This window comes from Solenopsis invicta, chromosome 12 (assembly GCF_016802725.1).
Source record: "Solenopsis invicta isolate M01_SB chromosome 12, UNIL_Sinv_3.0, whole genome shotgun sequence".
Lineage (NCBI taxonomy): Eukaryota > Metazoa > Arthropoda > Insecta > Hymenoptera > Formicidae > Solenopsis > Solenopsis invicta.
This window is the reverse complement of record NC_052675.1, coordinates 11,663,175-11,687,073: the sequence shown is the minus strand read 5'-3', so window position 1 is coordinate 11,687,073 and position 23,899 is coordinate 11,663,175. Positions and strand designations below refer to the sequence as shown.

Genomic DNA, 23,899 nt, shown 5'->3' with positions numbered 1-23,899 from the left:
CTATAATCAGAAGTCAGTTCATTGACGTATGTTGGTGAATTCAATTATGTACGAACAGATCTTTTTCTTAGAATTTATCCTCTCAAGATCGTAATTGTCGTGAGACAACATGGAATTTTTTTTACTACATGTTTAGTACAATTTAACCAAACTATCTTGTACTATAAAATAATTCAATTAAATTTTATATATTTTGGTAAAATTTTGTAATACAAAATAGTTTGATTAAATTTTACTAAAAGTAGAGAAATATTCGATCGATAATGTGACAACGCAAATTAAAGAAGATCCTTCAACGGTCGTAGCTACATCTTACAATTAGTGCTTATATTTATTCGTGTGATTTTATATACTTCTTCAAATTATACTAAAAATGTAATAAAATTCTTTGAAGTTCATTGTTGTTTCATGACTTACAACTATCATGATTTTAAGGGTAAATTCAATTAAACGCGCTAGTGTGCATATTAAAGCCGTCGTACATAAATTAACGAGAAAGATGTGACATTACTTTTATACTCAAGTTAGATTAATGTAAAAGTCCAAGCGAATTCGCTATAAGAAAAAATTCTTTGTATAAAACAATGCAGCAAGTAAGTAAATTGTAAAAATTTGTGTGTCAAGTAGTACAGTTTTGAATAAAATCATTTTTAAAAACTATAAAAAAAAATATCTTAATTTCGGTAATAAATTTAAAGAATAGTATATTAAACTGGTACAATGTGAATCAAAATAATTAATTAAACATACGTATCATGTATACATTTACACGCATTATGTGAAATTAAGATAATTTAATAGGAAGTCACTAGTTAGTGCGTGCATCAAGTGTAAACTAGGACATAGATAATTACGGAAAACAGGAAAAGATATCAAAATATCTTACCGGTCCCGGAAAGTCGAAATTCCAGATTCGATCTCTAGTTGAGATGTTATTTGTTGGCAATAAAAATTCTTTATTTGGAAGAAATGGAATGACGGAGTTTTATTAGCATCATTATTATTAAATTGATTATTAATTTTCAATATCATGATAATTTAATAACATGATATTATTCTAGTTATAACTGTGTTTAAAGATCAGTTTGAGGAACTTGAAGGTATATGTAAAAATCACACAAGAAATATTAGAAAGAAGATCCAGCTATGATCCAATAAGCATTTCTTTATTTATAGTTAGTTGTGTTCTCACATATCGATCTAAATAAAATATATATTATTTTTATACGTGCAAGCATAATTAAGAAAAGCAATAGCAATTTAGATAAATAATTAGATAAATGACAGGAAACTTGATCAACGTGTAGTTTTAGATGGTTTTGATTATTACATACATGGACGTAATGTTCAATTATCGCTTGATTAATCGCTTGATTAAAGGTCATCAGCTAGAGAACCTTTGAGTTACCATCGCTTACTCCAAGCTAATTAACTCTCGACATGCGCGACAAATCAATCGAGTGGTAGAGTCTTTCAACCGGTCTTAAATTGGATCCGTACGGAAGCATCACGCGCTAGAGGATATTGAACCGAGGATGAGATGACAAAGTTCAAATGAACGCGGAAGACGTGTCAATTTGTGTTATAAAATGATTTGATTATCGTAGCGTTATAACAAGACGAACAAATATTAATTAGACGTGATTCTATCATAACGTGATGAGAAAGTAAACGCTGTTTATAAGATGCAATTAAACAGTAAACACTGCGAGGAAAATACTTGGTATTAGTAACTGAGAGTCAAAATAATTAGAATTAAAAGCTTCTCTCTCAATAAAATCTTATATAATTTACACATTTTCTTTGAATTTACAATTCATTTATGGATGTTATATCTTTAGAATCCTAATTTATGCTTCAATGCGGAAAAGACTTATTAAAAAATGTAGCAAATAGCCTTATGAGAAAAGTTTCCTTAGAAACTATCGACTTAAGATTCATCATTAAAATTGTACGATCCGGGGTTCTTCGAGCCCTGTCGATCTAATCATCGTGTTTTATTTCTTTCAGATATACTTCCGCCGAATGCGCGCAAACTTTTCTAACAAATTTTCTCGAATAATTTCTTGCAAAAGTATAGGAAAAACTGCATTAAAAGGGCAAACCAGTAGCGCGGTACGACAGATTAAATTTACAAAAAGGAACGTAGGACGCATTTTTTCGTATAGAAATCACAAAAGCTCTCCAACGCTTTATAGGTATAATACTACCGGGTTAACTATCCTTTGATATTATCTCCAACATTGCCTCTACTTTGTCTCTACCAACGACTCTTTATGTCCGTAACCTCCGGTCCTGTACTAATACAGAAAGGGGTTTGATCTCTTTGACGAAAAATACGAGCTAATTGGCGTGTATTCCACCGCGATGGCACCGGCGTTCGTTAGTCACGATATTCCCAGGAGACGTACCAGATTCTGGAGAACCGCTTGAGAGAAGATTATTGTCTTTCGTATTATTTCCTTACAGAGGCGACCATGCGACTCGACCGATTTGCAATGATAATTGCAATCTACAGCATCTCGCGTCTTTTATCCGCTTCCTGTAATTATGCATTCGCGACGGAAGATATACCTGCGATTCGCTAACGCAGTTAGTCACCTTTTTCAGCGTCTATATGTCTGCCTATCGAAAGATCGTCTGATGTGGAAAGAAAGAGATACGTATCGCGAGCTCAAATACCGTATTATTTCACGTATTGTTAGTTGAAGTAGCGCGAAATCATTTGTAAAACGATCTTGTCTGCCTTTCCTGATTTAACAAGTTCTCAATATACCGCGCCATTAGGTGCTCCTTTCGTCCAATCAGTCTCCATGCAATTATCCCCGGGGCAAATGGATACGGTGAGGTTTCGCGCGTATCCGGACGAAGCCGGATACTTTCCTCTCGCCACCACTCCCGATGCATTTCAACGATTCTTCACGTACACGCGTAATACATGATACGGACGTGGACGTGTTCACGCGTCCGACGGTTCGGAACATAACCGGTGTAACTAAAGCTAAACACTGCCTAATGAACGCATACGGGTGGCTCTTTGGCACAAAGGTCCCCTCTCTCTCTCTCTCTCTCTCTCTCTCTCTCTCTCTCTCTCTCTCTTTGCTTTACATAAAGCACAAGTGAGTTATTTACATTGTGGTCGACAGAATTTCAAGCTGCGCGAGGTTCTAATGAACCTTTACTTCCTCCACCCATCTACCACTACCCCCAAACACATCGTCTAACCAAACTGGTCTGTTCGGGTCAGCCAGCGTGTTGGGTCGTTAATTAATTAAAATCCGCATCGTCGCAAATATTTTAGATACCTCGAAAGCTTTATGAGGAAAATACTTCAAACTTCCTGACGCACCCCTACCTCTGCCCCCGTTATTCGCTGCGCGTCTACGTCCACCCCCGGGGAACGGGGATTGCGAATAGCTGTAGAACCTTCGCCGCACGAATATTTACGAAGGGTGGTCGCGAATGCAGGAAAAAAAAAGGAGTATTTAATGAAATGTATGTACGTCGAGAAAGAGAGAGAGAGAGAGAGAGAGAGAGAGAGAGAGAGAGAAAGAGAAGAACAAAAAGAGAGGAAGAGAGAGAGAAAAAATCGGAAAAGGGATGGCACGGAAATCATAAAAATACCGCGAACCAGAAAATCGTAGAATTTCAATGATCAGCATTTATGCCGCTATGCGTTCAATTTTCCTCGCTAATTCATACTGACGAGAAGATTTTTTTACAGTTGAAGTAATCACTCGCTCGTAATTAATAGGTAATTGTATTAACGTTCGATTATATTACAAATTTATGTATCCAAGAAAAAAGTATTTGCAAGAAAAATTAATCAGTGGAATAAAAATGAAGGTACGTAATAAAATTAATTAAAGAAGTAACGGCACTGTTAGCTTTATTATTGAAAAAATACTGCTACATAAAATGTATGTCTCTATCAAAATTATTATGATTGAATTAAGAATTTATCGACTTTTTATGTGGCATAGATCAATTACATAACGTAATTTTAATGTTATGCAATAAATAATCTCAAATTTGTAACAACAATAATTGTCACATTAATATCATTATGTGATATCGAAATTATGCAAAGCGCAAAAAAGATCCGATTTTACGACCTGATTATTGGCAACATGTAAATTTATTCACATAGAACAGTACCTAATGTGATGCGCAGCAAAATCACGGAAATAAAGACCCTGGGTGACTTATGAATACTCCGGCAATAACGACAATCACTTTTCGAGATAACCTTCAGTTCTCTAATCTCTGTACTCGTCCCCGTCCTTTCTACGCTGCATTATTCTGTTCTTCTCTTTCTTTTTCTATCTCTCCTTCTCATTCTAGACCGTAAGCTTGAGATTAAGGTCTTTTAACGAGTACACATCGTGCCCATGTTCAGCAGAATAACTACGAATATAAAACCCGCGACAAGCTTTTGAGATTTGTATGAGATTTTGTTTAACGGGGTTGCAACTTTTAAAAAAATTTTCACGAATGTCAGGTCAATTATCGCAGAAAAAAAAATAAAGCATTGCGCGTAAAAAATCCCGCATTGCGTTCGTTCCTGTTTTTTTACCGAGAAAATGTTATGATTTAATTGGCGCAAATATACGGCCGAGGAAAACTGTTGCGCGTTCTCTGTGTTCTCTTTACCGTTTCCTGCGCTTATCAAAGGAAAAAAGCGTAATTCAGTAGTAATTAATTACAGGTTGCAACTTATTAAAAGTGTTCGTAAGATGCCGATGATCAACTGTCAACAACGAGATATGGGAATACACTTGTTTCTTTGCTTTTCCCGATGGCGCTTATTACCGGCGACTTTTATCTAAGATGTTAGTTTCCAAGATCCAACGCAATAGGAAAACGTCTTAATTAGACGGGAAGAACTTTAATTAGACAGTACGCTTAAGTGACATACTCAAGAACAATCTCTTTATCAAACTTGAACGTAAGACTATGAAAGAAAAGAAAGAGGAGGAAGAGAAACCTGAAAAATGCGAAATCAATTTCAAAACTTATCTCAAATTTAGTTAACTTAAATATTTAAATATTTAAATAATTTTCTAAAGACACAATGCTTTGTATTCGAATATGTTATATACTCTCTAAATTTTTTGGAGTGGAATTTCATCTAAAAGAGTGGAATTCCACTCTAAAAGTGTGAAAATTCTGCCACTCTTTGTCAAGACTGGCAGGATTTTCACACTTTTAGAGTGGGATTCCACTCCAAAGATTTTAGAGAGTACGTACTAAGTATTGTATGCATAGAAGTTTTATATTAAATAAAATTAAACGCAATAAAATAAAAAAAAATTTAATGCTAGATTTAAAAAGAATCATACATTCTCCTTCTTAAAAAATCGCCAATTAAATTGTCACTTGTCAATCATCATCCCTTTGAGTCGTGTATTTACCTTCATACATTTAGCTTTTCAATTATCAAGCTCAACTGTTATACGCACACTTTGCGGCACCCCGATAAACCACCCTCGAAAATCCCGAGCTTGGTGAACACCAGCTCCGAAAAATACGCCAACCACGAAAGCTTAACATCTCGAGGGTGGTATTATCCGCGAGTGGTGGCAGGCAAATCCCCCGGTTCTGCACGAGCCAATGCTTGGCTGGAGCAGATTGGCGGAGGAGATCAGCGAAGTGGGCAGCGGCGATCTTGCGCTTTCTGGCTGAGTTTAATCAGCCGTATCTATCCCGTAGCCGTGCAACTACTATCCACGGCTGCACCTTGCCGCGGCGCACTTAATGGCACTTATCCTCGCGAGGAATTGATGTGACTGGAAACTCACTGTAAAATCCGCCGTTAAACCACGGGACAAAGTTGAGCGCCGTGTCGTCGGACGAATGGGCACCCTAGTGACTGCATCGTGCAAGTTCGGAAAGCACGATCCCGATATATCCCGCTACATGAAGTTCTGCGAACTTGCGGATCAGACGATCGAGCTAGTTCCACGGACGTTTCCGCGCGACGGACTCAAATGGTATGCGAGAGAGAATCAGTTCCAAAATATCAGTTCTTTGTGTTAATCACATAATTAACATTTAAATTTCTTTGAATACTGCGTTCACTAATCGTATATATTACTCTGCAAATGACTCTGAAGATTTTTGTAAATACTTTTTTAAATATTAAAGTGCACCCAAAAATTAAAGTCCCCGATAAACCATATTTGTTTTTGTGATAGATATCGCATTTTCATTTTCAGTAAATAATGTACCTATTGCAAAATTAGCTTGTAGTACAACTTCATAATCTCACCCAATATGGAACATAATCTTGTTTTCACGAATATTGCATTTTGACGTCGAAATTGATGGTTATCCTGAATCTACCCACGATTATTTTCGTTTAGTTTCTTGTAACGATTTTAGGTGACAATTCATGCGGAACTTGTTTTCCTTTCCTTTAGATCCATTCTTTGGCTTTAAACGCTTGGAAACAGCATTTTGGCTAACATCCAATAAGCTTGCCATTTCTTTTAGCATTCAAGTTAAATTTTGATCCAAAATTGCTTATAATTCTTTATCTTTAAACTTTTTTGGCTGTCTTAGTCATTTCTTGTTTAACAAATCAAAATCACCACTTTTAAATCCCCTAAAGTATTCGCATGTTTTAATGAAACCGAATTAGGATAAATTTTAATGATAGTTCAATGAGCAATCAGCTTGTTTTTTTTTGATCAAAGAAAATAAGCAATACTCGTAAATATCGAAAATGTTATTTACTACGTCCACTTTTATGCGTTATAAACGACGAATATTTTTATTAACAATAATTACACAGTTGTTAAGTTATGTGTAGAAATGCTCTAAAGTTTTAATATATAACTGCTATTCATCATCCAAATGTCTACCTCAAAATCTAAGTGTAACTTCTAATGTAATATTTGCGATAAAGAATCTGAATCCATTCCTTCATAAACATGTTTAAATAAAATTTTAAAAACTCACTTTTGTTGATTATTATTCGCAGCGGGCATAGGAGTCGGCACCCTTGGTGGTGGAACCGGTATGGCTTTCCTTCGGCCTCCACCGGTTTGATGAACCGTTGGTGTTACTCTTCCGGTTGGTGCTATGCGACCGGCGGTCCGTAGTCTTTCTGCTCGTACCTCCATGGTATATATCTGAAAAATAATATAAAAAAATTAAAAAAATATTTTATTATTCAAAAAAATGTATTATTAAAAGCATTTCGGAATAAATAAAAATAAATAAAAATAATTTTTATACACACGTGTATAAAAATGTATTTTTTACATCAAATAAATTATATTTACATTTTTTTATATTGTTTATATTATTTAACTGAATAATTAGATATTTGGCTTTAAAAAAAAAATGTATTATCGAGGAATCGAGAAATGAATAGAAAACGATCGGCGAGTTCGGTGCAAAAGTATCGCTTCTCTGTAACTTTAGCGCCGCGGCGCTGAAGATCACAGAAATGATGATAAACTTCGAAAAGAGCGAATGTTTGGAAAGGACTGACAAGAAAAACGAAAAAGAGACTACCGGCCTGTACGACTACCAACGTTAAAACTTCTGCTTCACGGCATGTCGACTTCGCAGTTCGCCTCCTCTTCGCGCGTCTGTTTCTCTTCGTTTATTCAAACTAGTTTAATGCGCCAAGCGCGCGAGTCTGGATACCATTCAGTAGCGCAACCGTTAACCCTAGGAAACTACGTAATACGCGTAAAAAGTGTTTGGAAGAGAAAACAAAATCAATATACGTGTGCAATGACATAATACTTCTACCCTTCAATTTATGTCAAAAATAGAACGTCATTACCCGTACAGCACGGAACAGTAAAAACATTTTAGCGAATTCGGTCGGACTGCACTAGTGCGCACTGATGCACACTAAAGCCGCTGTACTCTGATCCAATCTCGTTTAGAAATTAAATATAAATACGTTGAAGGATAAAATATATATTTTATCAAATAGCATAATAAAATATCGATTGAGGGTTTCACAATTTAATCTGTTTTATAATGAATATATGTGATCTCGTCGATTCATATACGACGGTTTTAATGTGTATCAGTGCACACTAGTATACCCAATCAAATTTGCTAATTGCAAAACATTGCTATAATATTTTAGCAATATAGCAGAGATGATAAAATGGCCGCTCCAGAAATATTGATACGTAATGTTGCAACAACGTTAATACAACATTATATATGCCGCTGCAACATTACGTATCAATATTTCTGAAGCGTACTGTTTACATTAAAAAATTGCAGCAACATTTTGCAACGGTTTTTCTATATGCGCTGTATGGATGTTAAAAGATTAACTATAAATAAAAATTTTTTTTTTTTAAGTTTAGTTACTTATTTGTATACGATTATATTTATCTACAACTTGCACCCCAAGACATCTTCTTCTTTCATAAGAAGAGTTTTGTCTACGTTGCAGGTGGAATCAAGAGACTCGACAGTGTCTCGCGCCAAGTAAACGAGCAGCAATATACAGGTATACAATGAAGAAAACTCCTCTCGCGACGTTTTCCATACTCAGCCATCTCCTTGTCCACGGTCGCCGGAAGAAAGAAATGCGCCCGGTGTAATCTCGGGTCGGTAGCGCATCGTTTTTGCCGCGGATGCTTCAGCAGCATCGCGGACGCGAAGAACGCGAGCGACGCCCGAAAGAAAGAGATTAGAAAAAAAAGGTGTAGACGGTCGGTGGGATCATTATTTTCCGACGTGTGTAGTCCACCGAGATGGGGACTCTAGTGAAACAATGCCCAAGGCAAGTTGGTTGAAATATTCAGTCTCCAACGTGGATACGAATCATTCGCGCTCACGTGTGCACGGAAGCAGCAACTTAAAATTGTGTACAACGATAAAAAGATATAATGATAACGATACTTTCTAGTAGACATAATAAATGTGAAAATTATGACTAATAGAATTAAAAATTGATTAGAAAATGAATTGTGAAATATGCACGGAATAACAAGAATTATTAAAATTTTTTTTCAAACGGGAAAAAAAAATAATATTGCATTTTTAATAACTTTCTTTTTTTTTATTATTTTATTGTTCTTGTTTGCTATTCTAGATAAAAATTATAATTTAGCTTTTTAAAATTTATAATTATACATGTCTATACTTCAATTAAAAAAAATAAAATAAAATGTAATATAATCAGTCCTAATATGACGGGAAAGTGTAACAACAAATTAAAATAACGGATATGGCAATAGCGGTCAAAAACAGTTTTTAGTGCTCAATAATTTTTTAGGTAAATTTATAAACATTTACAAGATTCTCCCAAACTACGCGCCGCATGTTTACCGGACATAAAACACAGCTTTTTAAGAAGAATGCCAAATGTAATATCACAAAATTAAATTATTCATTACTTTAATTATTTTTTGATGCTTACACGCATCTTTAAGAACCTAATCTTCAAAAATGTAATTTAATTTAATCATCAAAAATAACAAATTAGGTAAAAAAGTTATTTCATTTAAAAAATTGTAACTTTTTGTAATAAATACGTATAAGAAAATGGTTTTAAGGTTTCTTAACTTACATATGAAACTTTGAAAAAAGTTTGAAATTTCTTTATATTTTCTTAGTAAGTTATTTTCAATAGGAGATAAATAAGAAGAATCAAATAAAAAATCGCAAATAATAAGCATTTTAATATATTTTGGAGCAAAAATATCTTTCCCAAGATGCTCAACATTATCTTGCTTACATATAATGCGATTTGACACTTCAATTTTGTTCTCAAAATACATTTTTTTTTTTTTAATAAGCTATTTTCTGAGAAAAATGATTTATAAATAAAAACATTCAAACATGTATTTAGAATGAAAATAAAATACTTAGAATAATTTTTACAAAATTTTTACTTTCCACAAAAGACAAGTTGCCTACAATCCTGAGTCATTAGTGCTTGTTACAAATTAATTCGATTTGCAGAGAAATCGACAACGTTGGCCGCTCTACTACACAAAGGTTCTCTCCATCACTTTTGCGAGAGAATAAAGAGTAGAAGACTCCTTGAAAAAATTTCAATAACTGAAATCGATCGGATCGTAGAGAAAGAGTTATATGGAAAATGTATAAAAACATTTTTTAGGAAGAAAATATTTCTCTGATGTCCTTAAAATAATTATTCATTAAATTGTTCAAAAAGTCTCGCGTCAAAACTAATTTTCTGCTTCTATACATAGGCTTCTCTTTCTCTCTCTTTCTCACGGGCGCACGCGCGCACACACCCTCTCAACCTCTCGCATATTTGGGTTCATACACGGGCATGAAAATTTCACGATTGCACGAATTCGTGTGTAAAAAAATTCGTTCCGCTGCACAGAACGGAGGCAAAATATCGCAATGTCGACGACTGTCGGAGACGAGTCGGGAAAATAAACCCCGGGCAACGAAACGGCCGGTGCGGCGGCAGCGGCAGCGGTGGCGGCGCGGTGGCTTCACAATGGGGAGCATCTGCTTAGCAAATTGCGAAAAATAATAACGTTTGCGCCCGAATCCATGGCACGGAGCAGTCCGTAGGAGTCTGCCCCGTATATATCGTAACACAATAACGCTCACTCGTGGAACTGCGAACTCAGAAACCGGGAAGGATGAATGCGAAAGCGGACGAGGAAGGGGGTGAGGAGAACGAGAGATGCAAAACGAGCGCTGTGCAAGCTCCCCTTCGTGTAATGGTACACTCGCGAAAACAATATGTCACGTATATACGCGGAAAATCGCGTACACGCGCATGCTTGTCACGCGTGACACTGAGTTATCCAGCCGGAGGCGATTCCAAAACTTCTTTGACTCTCACTTTTGCGTCTTTGACAGTGAATGCATCGCCATCATCCAAGCGTACATCATGAAGATTTTGTCGAGAACTTCAAGGCTCCGAATTAACGTCACGACCGATTCGCGGTAAATCACCTGCATAATATCTTCTCATTATTTAATAACAATTTTCATGAATTAACAGAAAAAAGTATCGGATTGAAAATAATCTCTTCAAAATAGGAATTAGAATTTTCTAATATTGATATTATCAAAATAATCATATACTCTTTAAATAACTATTGTAATATTAAAACAAAAATAATTTGTTGAAATTTAAGATTATCAAATTCTTTAAATAAAAAATTAAATTATATATATATGAACAAGATTATCCATTGTTTCAGCAAGTAAGAATATAATTTTTTATTTATAAATGAAACAATGTTTGTAAAATATGTCGCGAGAGAGCATTTTTAACAATTTTAATAATTACGCAAATACCTTTTATTTAAAAAACAGATCCGTTCAATAACAGTAATTTAATAATGGCGGTGAAACGAGATGAAATTAGAATCGAGCTGACAGTTCGCTTAGCGATAACAGCGGTGTCGGAGCGGGTTGGAACTATAATATTGATTATAGATTTGATTTCATATGGATAAGAATCTTACTCATCCTTCTTTTTAAATGACACTCCTAAGTGGAAGTAGTAACTCGCACGGAGATTGTTGCCATTTCAGAATGTAAAAGGGACAAACAGTATGGAGTTTTTGCTAGTAGCTCGAAGAAAAAAAACAGTTAATCATGATCATAAAGAATTAGTATTTGGAATCAACTGAAATTTAAAAATTAGTGTTTGGAAACCTAAAAATCTTTACTATATTTAGATTTAATCAAGTGAAGGAAAAGTTAAATTTAAATCAATTTTTTTAATTGAATTGTACTTTGATCCGTAGAAAATAGATACGGTTAAAAATCTTGAAATAAAAATAGCGTAGCAACAGTTTCTAATTAAATTATATTAATTTTAATTTGATTAATTTTTTTCTCTGTATATGTTTATAACTATTAATCCAGTATATTTCTGTAAAAATTACTATAATTTTACTTTAATATAATGAATTTTTTAGAATTACGTGTAAAATTAATTTTTGATATTTTTAATAATTTAATTATTTAAATAAGTTGCTTGAAATGCATCTGAAACATTTAAGACTACGTCATAAAAGAAGCATTTTTACTTAAAAACAGTAATCAAGATCGAGGTAACGCACAGTTTCATCTAAAATAATCACAAAACCAGAAAAGTATACAATTACTAATCTAAATTATTAATTCTCCTATCGCTCACATTCGGTGGAAATGAGCGGCCAATGTTTAATGCGACATAATACGCTGGCATGACTAATTCGTGCCATTATCAATGATGCTAATCGCCATCTATCTACGAGGGTAATGAATACCGCAAATTAATAACGTTCGATTGACACGTAACGTCCGAGCTTCATCCGCTGAGCGACGTGCACATTGTGTTCCTAACAAGAGCGCGAGTTTCCCCAACCCCTCCGACTTTCATTGCACGCATGTTACACATCGATCGTTCGTTATGTGCGCACCTTCCGGCGACGATCGAAAAACGTCATTAACGAGAAAAAATATTTCCAATTTGACAAGCAGAGAATCCAATCCAAAGAATTACTCGTGTGCAATGGGAATAAACGCGCTTAATACATACACACAATAATTAATTTGTACACAACCCCTCATCACAACACCACCATTGATGTTATCGCTAATGCGGTGGACAAATTACGGTTTACATTAACGCGTAATATTTTTAATAATATGATGCAAATCATTTCAGTAATATGATTCCACATCCATCTCAATTCTATTATATAAAATTTGTATCTTCTAAGGATAAATAGCATCAAGAGGCGCGGTCGCGTCAATGCAAGCAAAAAAAATGCAAGCAAGCGAGTCGCAGACCGACCCTCTTTTACGCGAGTCAGCGAGTTCAAGCATAACGAAATTATCAGATCTCAGTAACGGCTTTGCTATTAACGAGAAATGTATCTATTGTTATTTAAATTGGAATTTATGCCGATAATGTTTAATGCAGAATTTTGCATTAACTTCATTATATCACGTATTGAGATAATCAATTAGATTATCATGCCGATCGCCACGAGCGAATACGACAAATTAATAACAGTCGATTGGTATGTAATATTCCACAATGCATTTCGCAGTCTCCTAATTCCTTTATGTATTCACGCAATAGTCGTTCGTCAAGCACGTGCGCTTTCGGGGATCAGGACGGAAAAATGTTATTAACGAGTAAGACAAAAGGGTGCGGAAAAAAGATATTTCGTTTTTCGCAAGGAGAAAAGACAGAAAGAGAGAGAGAGAAGGGGAGGCGTATTCAAAGGAGAATTTATCGGCGATATTTCTCGACCGGACGACACCATCGGCGTCGCGCAATGTTGGCTTCTGTCGATTCCTATTAATCATTGGCGCACAACTGCGCGTACCCGTATCAACGCGCAGACCGAAGATATAATACATGTCGGGAGTTTCTCATGCCGCGACGCGATCGCCACATGTGACCACAGTCCGACGTTCTCATGGCGATCGCATATCAGGGCATATCACGTGTGCGACACGCGTGTAACTAGCTTTCTTCTCTGTGTCTTTTCCCGTTTTCTTTTTCATAACTGCATCGCTATGGACTGAATAGACCATTCTGTTAGCGAGCCGACAAATTAAAGCATGTACTGTTATCGATAGACCTCAAAAGTAGGATAATTTCTCTAGACATTTCCTCTGAGTTTTCGCATTTACAAATCAGAAGTATACACCTGAAAATGAGCGAGTATCATCGATAAGATAATTTTAATCCCCCGACAGAATTTTTATAATTTTAATTCAGTGCCTCGCGTGCGTGTTTTATGTATTTTATCATAATATTTAATATTAAAGAATTTTATGAAAATGGCATTTATATAATTCGAACGTAAATTAAAACCTTATTTTGTAATGTTAAAATATTATATATTGTATATTATTTTATTTTATTAATTAATATCTTCTGTTAACATTAGCATAAAAGTTAATTATAAAGTTAACGTTAATAATATAATGTTATTGGCATATATAATTACCAACACATTATTAAAGAATTTTTCAAACGTATTCTTTGACATATGTATGTATATGGTTCGTTATTACATTTATATTTGTCATCGCGCGCACAGAAAGTTTCCTGAAATCTCGCAACTGCAACATGCGCACGCTTTCTCCGTCCCCCTTATGTTTGTTTAAGCAAGTAAATGATCTATGTATCTTGTCCGCGGCCCGAGACGGACGAGCAGACTTTATAAATTCAGGACAAATTAGTTTATCTTTGAGCAATGTTTACTATACACTAAAAAGCCAGCGGAACCGCACAGCCCACCCACACACAGTTAAATCAAAGGCCCCGCTAAAAATATAACATGTTTCTCATCACAACACCCCTTCCCGCTTTTTCTTGACTTTATCTCCCTCTAGTCGTCGTATGTCTGACCAGGAAGTTGACTTATTGTTAGAGTATGAAAAGCACAATAATGCATAGATAATAATTTCTTGCGGTAAAGTCAAATCGAGTAACTAAGATAAAATATTATGTCATTCAAAATTATAAAAAAATAATAAGTAATTTGAAATAAAATATTAATAGTTATTTTAATTATAAAAAATAATAATTATTTATTTTTAATAGTAATAGAAACATTCTTAAAAAAAACAATTACTTTTATTTACTCTAAAATATTGTAATATTGTATGTAAATTTCACGTAACTCCATTACATTTACTTTAACTCACTCAATAAATGCCACTTTCTAAGCGCTAAATTATGTTTAGTTTTGTTATATACTTATATTGTTTTTATAAATACTTTCAGATTTGTATTTCAGCAAAATTGCTCTTTTCATGTAGGACTAGAGATTTTTTGAAAATCATATTTTATACAAAAAAGTTGCTCAACTGTGTGTGCAAAGAGAAGAGAAGGTAAATATATATTTACGCGTGTATATATGACAGTATTTCATATTTTTAATACTAACGTATCAGTTCGTAAAAATTAAAATAAAAAAATAAACCGTATATTTTGTTTACATTTTACAAAACGCAATGTTGGCACCCAGCATGCAAGACAGAATTAAATAATATTACGCAGTGTATTAATTGTGCTACTTTCTTTGCGGTTTCACATATGTATAACTTGTAAAAAATATATCACTAATATGAATTACACGATGGTAAGGATTACTTATTTGAATCGTTCAAAGCAGTTTAATTCCATTAAATTATACTTTATTAAAAACAAATAGCATAATATGGGTAGAATAATACTATAAACGTTAAATAAACATGTAATCTAATCAGGTAATATTTATCGATTAAAGAAAATGCATTAGAAACTAACAAAAGCATATCTAAAATGTTGCAAACCGTTCTGTGATCGCCATTTTCCCTTCAAATGCGTATTCTCAATTATTCAAAACTACAATGCTCGATAACAATTGCATTTTTCATAGAATCGTTAAAGAGAAATCTCATTCACTAGTAACTTTTCACGTTATAAAAAGCATGAAATGATGTATACGTAAAGTATATTGTCTGCGGGTACCCGAGATTTCGGATTTGAGCCGGGTCGGGAATTTTTTCGGGATCGAGTCGGGACCCGAAAGTTTGTAAAGTTTGGGTACCCGAAAAATTTGCAACGTATCAAAGCTGTCTCTAGAATAGCAAAATGTCCGCTATTCTTGCATTTGAAATCTCGTTAAAATATTACTAAAAAAATCTGAAATCTTTCTGAAATATTACCAAAAAGTTACTGAAATCTTTTTGTAATATTATTGATAATTCTCTGAATATAATAAATTTAAACATTATTTCTAAAATACTTTAAATTTAAGTACTTTAAAAATAATGTTTAACGTTATTATTTTTAAAGAATTACAAGTGTTAAAAGTTTACAATAAAAATTGTATATAAAATATAATTAGTGCTTTTATTCTACGTTTTTATTTATTATTTACATCTAATTAATATAGTAATTGTAAATATAATTTAAAAATATTTAAAAGAATAAAAAACTTGTATAAAACAATAATATTTTATTTACATAACAATCTTGTATTCTGGCTACATAAACTTAGCACACTTCACGAACAAACTTAATACATTTCCAACAAAGTAAATTTTCTGCTTGGGTATACTAACATACCTACAGAACAGAAAAGTGCCCAGTTTTAAAAAGTCTAATTTGAAAATTTACTACATGTAATAGATGTTAGAAACATTTTTGTTGTAACATTTCATATGACATTTTGCAAAATTCTTTCAGAAGTGTTGCATATAAAATGTGAAAGGTTGAAACCAATCTTTTAATCAATACTGCATGAATTTAGAATAATTTGAAGATTTACAAAACATTAGACATTAATTTAAAAGAGCAATTGCAAATATACTGGTACTTCACATGTTAAATAACTTGTTTTTGACATAAATTATGTATTATTAATTCTTCTCTTTATCTTATATTCTTCCTGTCTGTGTGATTATAATTCGGAAAATTAACACGATGGTTTTAATATAATCAAGGTATCGCCACTCAGATTTCGCACGTCATGCCTTCAGGCTATTTTCCTTTCACGAACGTGTGATCGATCGATATCGTTTATCTGCACTTTCTACTGAATGCCCATCCCTGTCTTTTTAACAGATGTGACAAAGTAGTCCACACAGAATTATGATCGATGTTGTTTGTTACCGAAGGGGTTACCGTTGGCGTCAATTTTCACGCATGCGGTTAGCATACCAAATCGTTATGCCATTTGTCGTCATATGCAACAAACTAACAGCGATTGTAACTACTGCTTTCTCATAACATGAATATTTAACAATGTAAAATACTATCAAGTTATTCGAAAAATTTACAAATTATGCAATTAATTGATCTTACAGCCATTTCTAACTATATCATTCGATGAAAACTATCATAAAACTATTGCCATTGTGTCATGTCGCATTTGCAATATTTATTCATAAATTGTATAAACGCTTTATTCCATCTCATATATTTTCTCTCTAGGATAAATGCAAACCACAATATAATTTATATAAAATTTGAATAAATTAACTTATGCGATATCAGTATCAGTGCATAGAACAAACGGTGTTGCTAAAGCGTTTAAAAATTTTTCTTAACTAGAACAGACCTGAAAATTTTGTTAGGCACTCAAATTATATTGGCACTCAAATTGTTTGCTAGAATGTCAAAACTTATTGCTCATCATGTGCACCCTACATAGTTATTTTAACAGTCCAACAAAATTATTTTCAAATCTGTATGTAGTTAAAACTTTAAATACTTCAAAAATGTTCTGTCCGCAAAACTGTAGGGCTCTTTTAAAAAGCACGTAATAAAAAATGTGATATGTACAAGTGTTATTGAGAAACAATGACTGATAAAACACCACGATCCTTCCTAATCTGAAAAGCCGAATCGAACGTTAGTAATATTGTGCCAGTCCTCGCGATCCTATGCGATGTTCGAGCGTGCAGCAAGCGGAACATATGGCAGGCAAATATGAACGGAGCAAAAACAAATAGGTGTCCCGCTTTTGGTCCCCTTCGCGACCAATCTCCCCGTGCCCCTTTAACAACGTGGCCAACGGTGCCCGCGACAATGCCGGGGTTAATGAAAGACGTGGGTGCTAGTTATGGATGCCATAACTCAGTATGAACGGGACGTCGCGCCGTAACGCCAACCAAATCGGTTGGCATACACCTTCTCATATGTGTCTCTCCCTCCCCATTACACGATTTCTGACTCACACAATCCGCGGGGGGTCCACGGGGAACCCAGGGATGAAAGAATAGCGATGAACAAGGATGAATTCACGCATTGCTAGAACGCTTATAGCTCAAACGCGGGAAGTATTGAATGATCAGAAGAATTTGTTCACGATATTTTTAATATCCCGAGTGCGACGCCTGATTTTAAAAAGATGTTTTCTTTCTTTGAAAAGTTGTATACATCACTTTTGAAAATACTCACTAAAGATTTGAAGAAATGTTAAACTCCATTATTTAAAAGTGTATGTTTTATTCTCCCTATAGGTAAAAGAAATTCTATAAAAATTGTTAACAGAGAAAACTCTCATATATACATATACGTATGTTTAGGTTTTTTATTACTTTTTTAAAAGTATTTCAAATGTATAACTCTCAGTATAACTAACGAAGATCATGGAAGTGTGTGTTAGTAATGGCACATGAACATCGTTTAATGAAGATCATTACGGCTACGTCATTACAATATTTCTATAAAGATGATGTTTAACGAGACGTTAATTATTTACGCTAGCCAAAGAGAGAATCGCCCTACGCTCCATAATAACGCGCAATATTCTGAATTTACAAAATTAACAGTCCGACTACTTTGGCGCAATAACGCACCTGATACTCCAGGCTAATGCGACGTGTCTGAGTTCCGGCTCCTTCGTTTAATTAATTAACGGAACACCGAGAAGATGCCGAGTTTCTTCTGCAACTTCTTCTTAGTTAGCCTCTTCCTTGTCCTCCCGGCCTGGGAAGCCGCGCGCTGCAATTCTGGCTAATGAAGTCCCGAGCGCGCTTCGGGACTTGAACAATAAACAGTCCTACTCGGCGCGAGGCACGCGACCATAGTCTATCTCTCTGCCTCCTTCATTTCGACTTAGGTCCTTGCCGTAGTCGCAGGAATCCCGTAAACCCACGGAACAACGTGTTTGTCGCACTTGCACGATTGCTTTCGAAAAGGCGCATCGAGCATACCGTAAAATGGACATGGGTTTTTTTTTCATATTTCGCCTCCGTCCCTTCACGAGACGTCAACCCTTTTTTAAGTCATGCGAACTTTGGAATTTTATTTGTCTTAACAATCTTTTTTTGTGTTTAATATAATGTATTGCACACATGTATCTTTATATCATAGGAAAATTATTAAATATAATAGATGAAATAACCCGATTTTAGAATAGCATTTAAAAATAATAAAATCGGCGTCCTAAAATGATATATTTTTATAGTTTCTGAGCGGCTGAATCTGATTCTAATTTTTTTTAAATTTTAGTTTATTAGAAAAATATTAAAATCAGCATATGGAAATAATAAGTGTATAAAATGCAATTATATGAAAAAGATTTATCAATAAAAGTGTAAAACAATGCTAAAATAAACAATATTTAATGAAAATTGATCGATATGCAAACAACACATTAAGTTAATTAAAACATGAAGATCTTATTTGGTGAAAAATTATCTGATTAAAATATACATACAATACTATTTGCTTAAATCTTACAATTTTTAGTAGTAAAATACTGCAATAATAAAATATTTTTAATAAACGGAAATCTATATATCATATTAAACATATTAAACATAGAAGAATAGACACATATGTAAAAGAATAAAAAATAAAACAACAAAGAAATAAATAAAATACTTATTCTCACTCAGAATCACTATCAGCAACGTCGTTCTGAAAGATTTCTGACAGATGTTGAGCATTTAAGTTAGAATTTTAAAAAGATCTTAGGAAACAATTGATTATAACCAAAATATATCCAATTATCATGAGAACAGCGATTAATTTTGCATCCACAAGAGTGTATTAAAGAAGATAATCTTGAGGTACTGAGATTACTAAGAAACACAAACGTATGATATATAATACGACACAAGGAAAATATGAATGAATACGAAAAGCTTGACAACTATAAATTACAATACTAAATAACGTTATATATAGATTTTAATACCGACAAATTAAAATTTTGTTATTAGAATCCAATTCAGCAACCTAAAACTACAAAAAAACGTTTTTATACTTATCGTACTGGAAGTAAAATTGGCCAAAAATTTTACCTATCTTTTATTAACTTTGTTTTTTGTCTCGAAAAATGATTTCAAAATACATTTATCGAAAAGCTTGTGCGTGCATAATTTTGCGAGTTGGACAACTGACCATGAATATTTAGTCAATTATAAAAGAGAGCGAGAGAGAGAGAGAGAGATTATTTAATTACTTTAAATGAGGATTTATTCGCCTAAACAATTATCATGGTGAAATAAATCATTGAGGTAATTAAATATTCAGTTATAAGCGCGTAACCGCAGTTTAGTAAATCCCACTGAAGCGTTTCCGCGCCCGAGTGCTTCAAACATTCAAATTTACTCACGATGGATAATTAGTAAAGTACTCAAACATCAATTTGGCAATGTTGCGATCCGCGGCACTTAGCCACGGCTGGCCGTCGTGGCTCACTTCACGCCGGCTCGATCACAGAGAAAAATCGCCCTCGCGATTTAATTAAGAATGTGAAATTTAATTAACATCACGTGGAACATTAATTACCAGCACGATGAATGGCATCGGTAATGCGTGCTTTGTAATGTTGCGTCTGTAAGGTACGCTTTCGCAGCTGGAATAACAGGAATAGATTTTGCAATCGGCATTGATGAGAGATCGATACGATACGCCCTCGTTACCATGCATACATGGGCAGGAATTATTGTGCGGTCGATAATTAACGAGACGGATAAGACCGAACGGCATAACGAGAAGAAGAGTGGAACAAAACCAAATAGATCCTTGAACCATCTCAACAAGCTTCAAATGAGATCATCGACTTCTTTGTGTCAAAGGTATCTAATCGTATTTCCGTCGACCTCTCCCTACCATTTTTCATTATTGACTGCATACCCACTCGTGATTGCATCTGTGTGCATCCGCCTGCTGTGCCACTTTCCCGTCTATTTTCTATATGCCCTGCGCTATGATTCATGCCAAAGTTTTTCACCATCCCTATGATCGTAGAAAAATACAACTACTCTCTACGATAATCTCACACAGTTGAAAATAATCTCACAGTTCTTCACAAAAAGAAATCATAGATGTATTTATTAAAAAATTGTTCACAAGCAAATTTATTAAAGTTATAGTAATTAAAATTAGGCGCAATTGCAATTTCAATTAATAAAATGAGAAAACCAACTCTCAACTTTAATTTTGTTATTGTTAAAAATATCATTTAATCTTGAAGTTTGTAAATTAACAAAAATATACATATAGGATAAAAGCAGGTAATATGGAATATGATACTAATATGGGATAGGAACGTATTTTTTAAAGGAAGCACCGCATTCAGATGATAATCGCTGGAAGTTGTTGCAGTAGTTGCAAAACATACTATAATGAACAGCAAACTTTGTATAACAACGACTTTCTTCGATATAAGTACTTTTATTACTCTTGAAGATACCGCTGCATTATCGTAATCGTATTATGTTACTACAAACTTAAAGTTCTTTAATCTTTGCATTCCGTAGACCATAGACTGTGTCTGTGACTGTATATTTCCATAAATTTTCAATAATTTTGTACAAATAATGTTGTGCTATTTAATTTCTTAATTTTTTTGATGATACGAAAAGATTTCGTTTGTTATATCGAGATATGAAGGTAATATAAAATACTTCAAGAGCAGAGAATTAAAAATCTATTACGTTCATATATACTTACATTGTTTATATTATATCTTATAAATTTTTTATATTTTAAATATATTTTTTATGTGAAATAATTTTTAATTTATATAAATTATAAATTGTTATTTCATATAACTCCAGTACAAAAATATTAATATTTTTGTTCTTGTTGTGAATAATAATATTTTACATAATAATGTAATGATTTAAATTTGTTTTTTATTACACTGAAATATTTGATGAAGCAGAGTAGACCAATCGTTTAATTAAATAATTATCACATTTTATAGTTATATTTATTAAATAAATATGTATTTTTGACAATCTATAGCCTTAATTAAACAATTATTTTTATACAACTATAACCAAACGGTTTGTTAAATAAAATTAAGTTTTAAATACTAGTAATTACAAAATTTATTTGATTCATATTTAACTAAACGTTAATATTTCTCGCAGTGTATTCATGGTATTATTTTATTTTTTATGTAACAGTAAAAATACAAATTATTTCATTGTATTTTAATCAATGTACATAAATAAACAAGTTATTATATTGAACGTTATTTATTGTATTACGTGTCATTGTTCTTGAATTTTGATCCATATATTCCATATTATATTCCATTTTTTATATTCTTTCATATTCCTATTTTTTATTTTTTTGTTAATATTAAAGTGAAATCTAAATCATATATATAATAGAAAATTTCGACCAACATGTGAAGATAAAATATATATATTTTATGATTTTATACACCTTTTAAATTCCCAAAACTGCGCGCCGAATAAATTTTTGATCTTAAATCACTGTTAAAATAAGTTGAACAAGAAATACTAATGTCACATGTTTAAAGTAAAAGTCAACTTAACAATAAATCATGCTAACAAGCATTTAATATGGCAATGATACCAATAAAAACTCTTTCACTCTAAAATTTATTCGAATCATTTACAAATTAGAAAAATATCATATCACACAGTAAATATTAGCACTAAAATCTGACTATGGCCGATAAGGTATCTCGATTGTTTATGTTCTGAAATTTAAATTTTAGAGTTTTATTTTTTATCAATTGGAGGTTAGAGTTAACATATTTCTTAATAGTTCTACACAAATTAAAAGTATTGCATAAATATAATATATAATACATAATTTATGTCAAAGTAATATGTTAATTTAAAAACAGGTATTTTATATTACCTTCCTTTACCCTAAATTTTGCACTTTGATTTCACGCTTTCTTCACGGAACGAGATACCTCGTCGAATCTCCAGAAGCAGAGGTACACATCGACATGCAAATTGGCATGATGCATGTGTACACCACCCGTCATAAACATTTTCATTTCATTTGGCAACAGCCGACGAGCAATAAACCAATTAACTCATTGTAATCGTACCATCGACGTTCGTTACATCTCGATCGCATACGAGATCGCGGTCAAGAATCGTTTTGCAGCGCAGTCGGGGGAATAATCAATCGCGAATATCGAGTCATCATTTCCCGTACAGACTGTCGATACCGTTAACTGTGTACCAAGTGCCCGTTCGTCGCATTTAATCACCGCCGCAACCATTACTTCGTCGTGTTATGACTCCATCCTAACAGCCCACAAACGATAATTTTGTGTCGATTCACGCGCACGTAACCGCGGCAGTCGTACAACACAAACGCGACGTTTAACAACTTGCTACTAATATCCGTTATGATTAATTAATACAGTTAAAATAATTAATAAATGACCAATTAATCGAAATCAACTATGGAAAACAACGGTAACCGTTCCTATTATATTATAATAAACAATTGTTAAACAATCAAAATTTAATTTAGTTAATTCCAATAATTAATTTCTAGTCTAAAATTTAAATAAAAAAAAATATTTTAAATAAATTTTTACCTTTTAAATCTAAGAAACGAAATAATATATTTAAAATGAAAAAAATCTATATAATACAACGATTATATTTTTTAAATTTGTAAAAATAAACGTTGCTTACCAAGTGGATTAAAAAAATAGATTATCGGAAATAATACTGCAATATATTTTATGACAAGTATATATCTCGTTATCAAAAGTTTATACTATACCTTGAGAAATGCGTTTTATTTAAATTTATGTGAACGTACTGCGTTCACATAAATTTAAATGAAACGCATTTCTCAACTTAACTTACCCGAAATTAATTTTCATGCGATACCAGCTTTCGCATTTTGAGAAAGAAATAGCCATCGATATTTCTCAGATTTTACATACAAAAAGAAAAGTTCTATGCGTCTAGAATATTCTCACATTTTTATGTATTGTGAATGCAAGATAATTTATCGCTTCGCAAAATATGCATTAAAATGACACGTACAAAAGTAAAATTACTGCTAATAATATTAAGCGACTTTTCTCTTTTTTTTTTTCTTAAAAAATTGTGACTATTTACGTATAAGATGGAATAACGTTAACGATAGTAAGCTGTTATTTTTGGACAGCAGAAGTGGATAATTTCGTACATTAGACATGGACCAGAAGAACTC

At 33.1% G+C, this 23,899-nt stretch overlaps 1 protein-coding gene across 3 annotated transcripts in view; it reads right to left on the bottom strand.

Annotated features, from left to right (window-relative positions):
- Nucleotides 1-23,899, bottom strand: part of LOC105208223 — a 518,645-nt gene that overhangs the window by 401,716 nt on the left and 93,030 nt on the right. For all 3 annotated transcript variants that reach the window (XR_005576059.1, XM_039456060.1, XM_039456061.1), the window contains one exon: nt 6,964-7,136. Coding sequence is in view for 2 of the 3 variants with exons in the window: in XM_039456060.1 (XP_039311994.1) it covers nt 6,964-7,127 (164 nt within the window). In the remaining variant the exon portion in view is untranslated. The remainder of the gene's footprint in view (nt 1-6,963; nt 7,137-23,899) is intronic.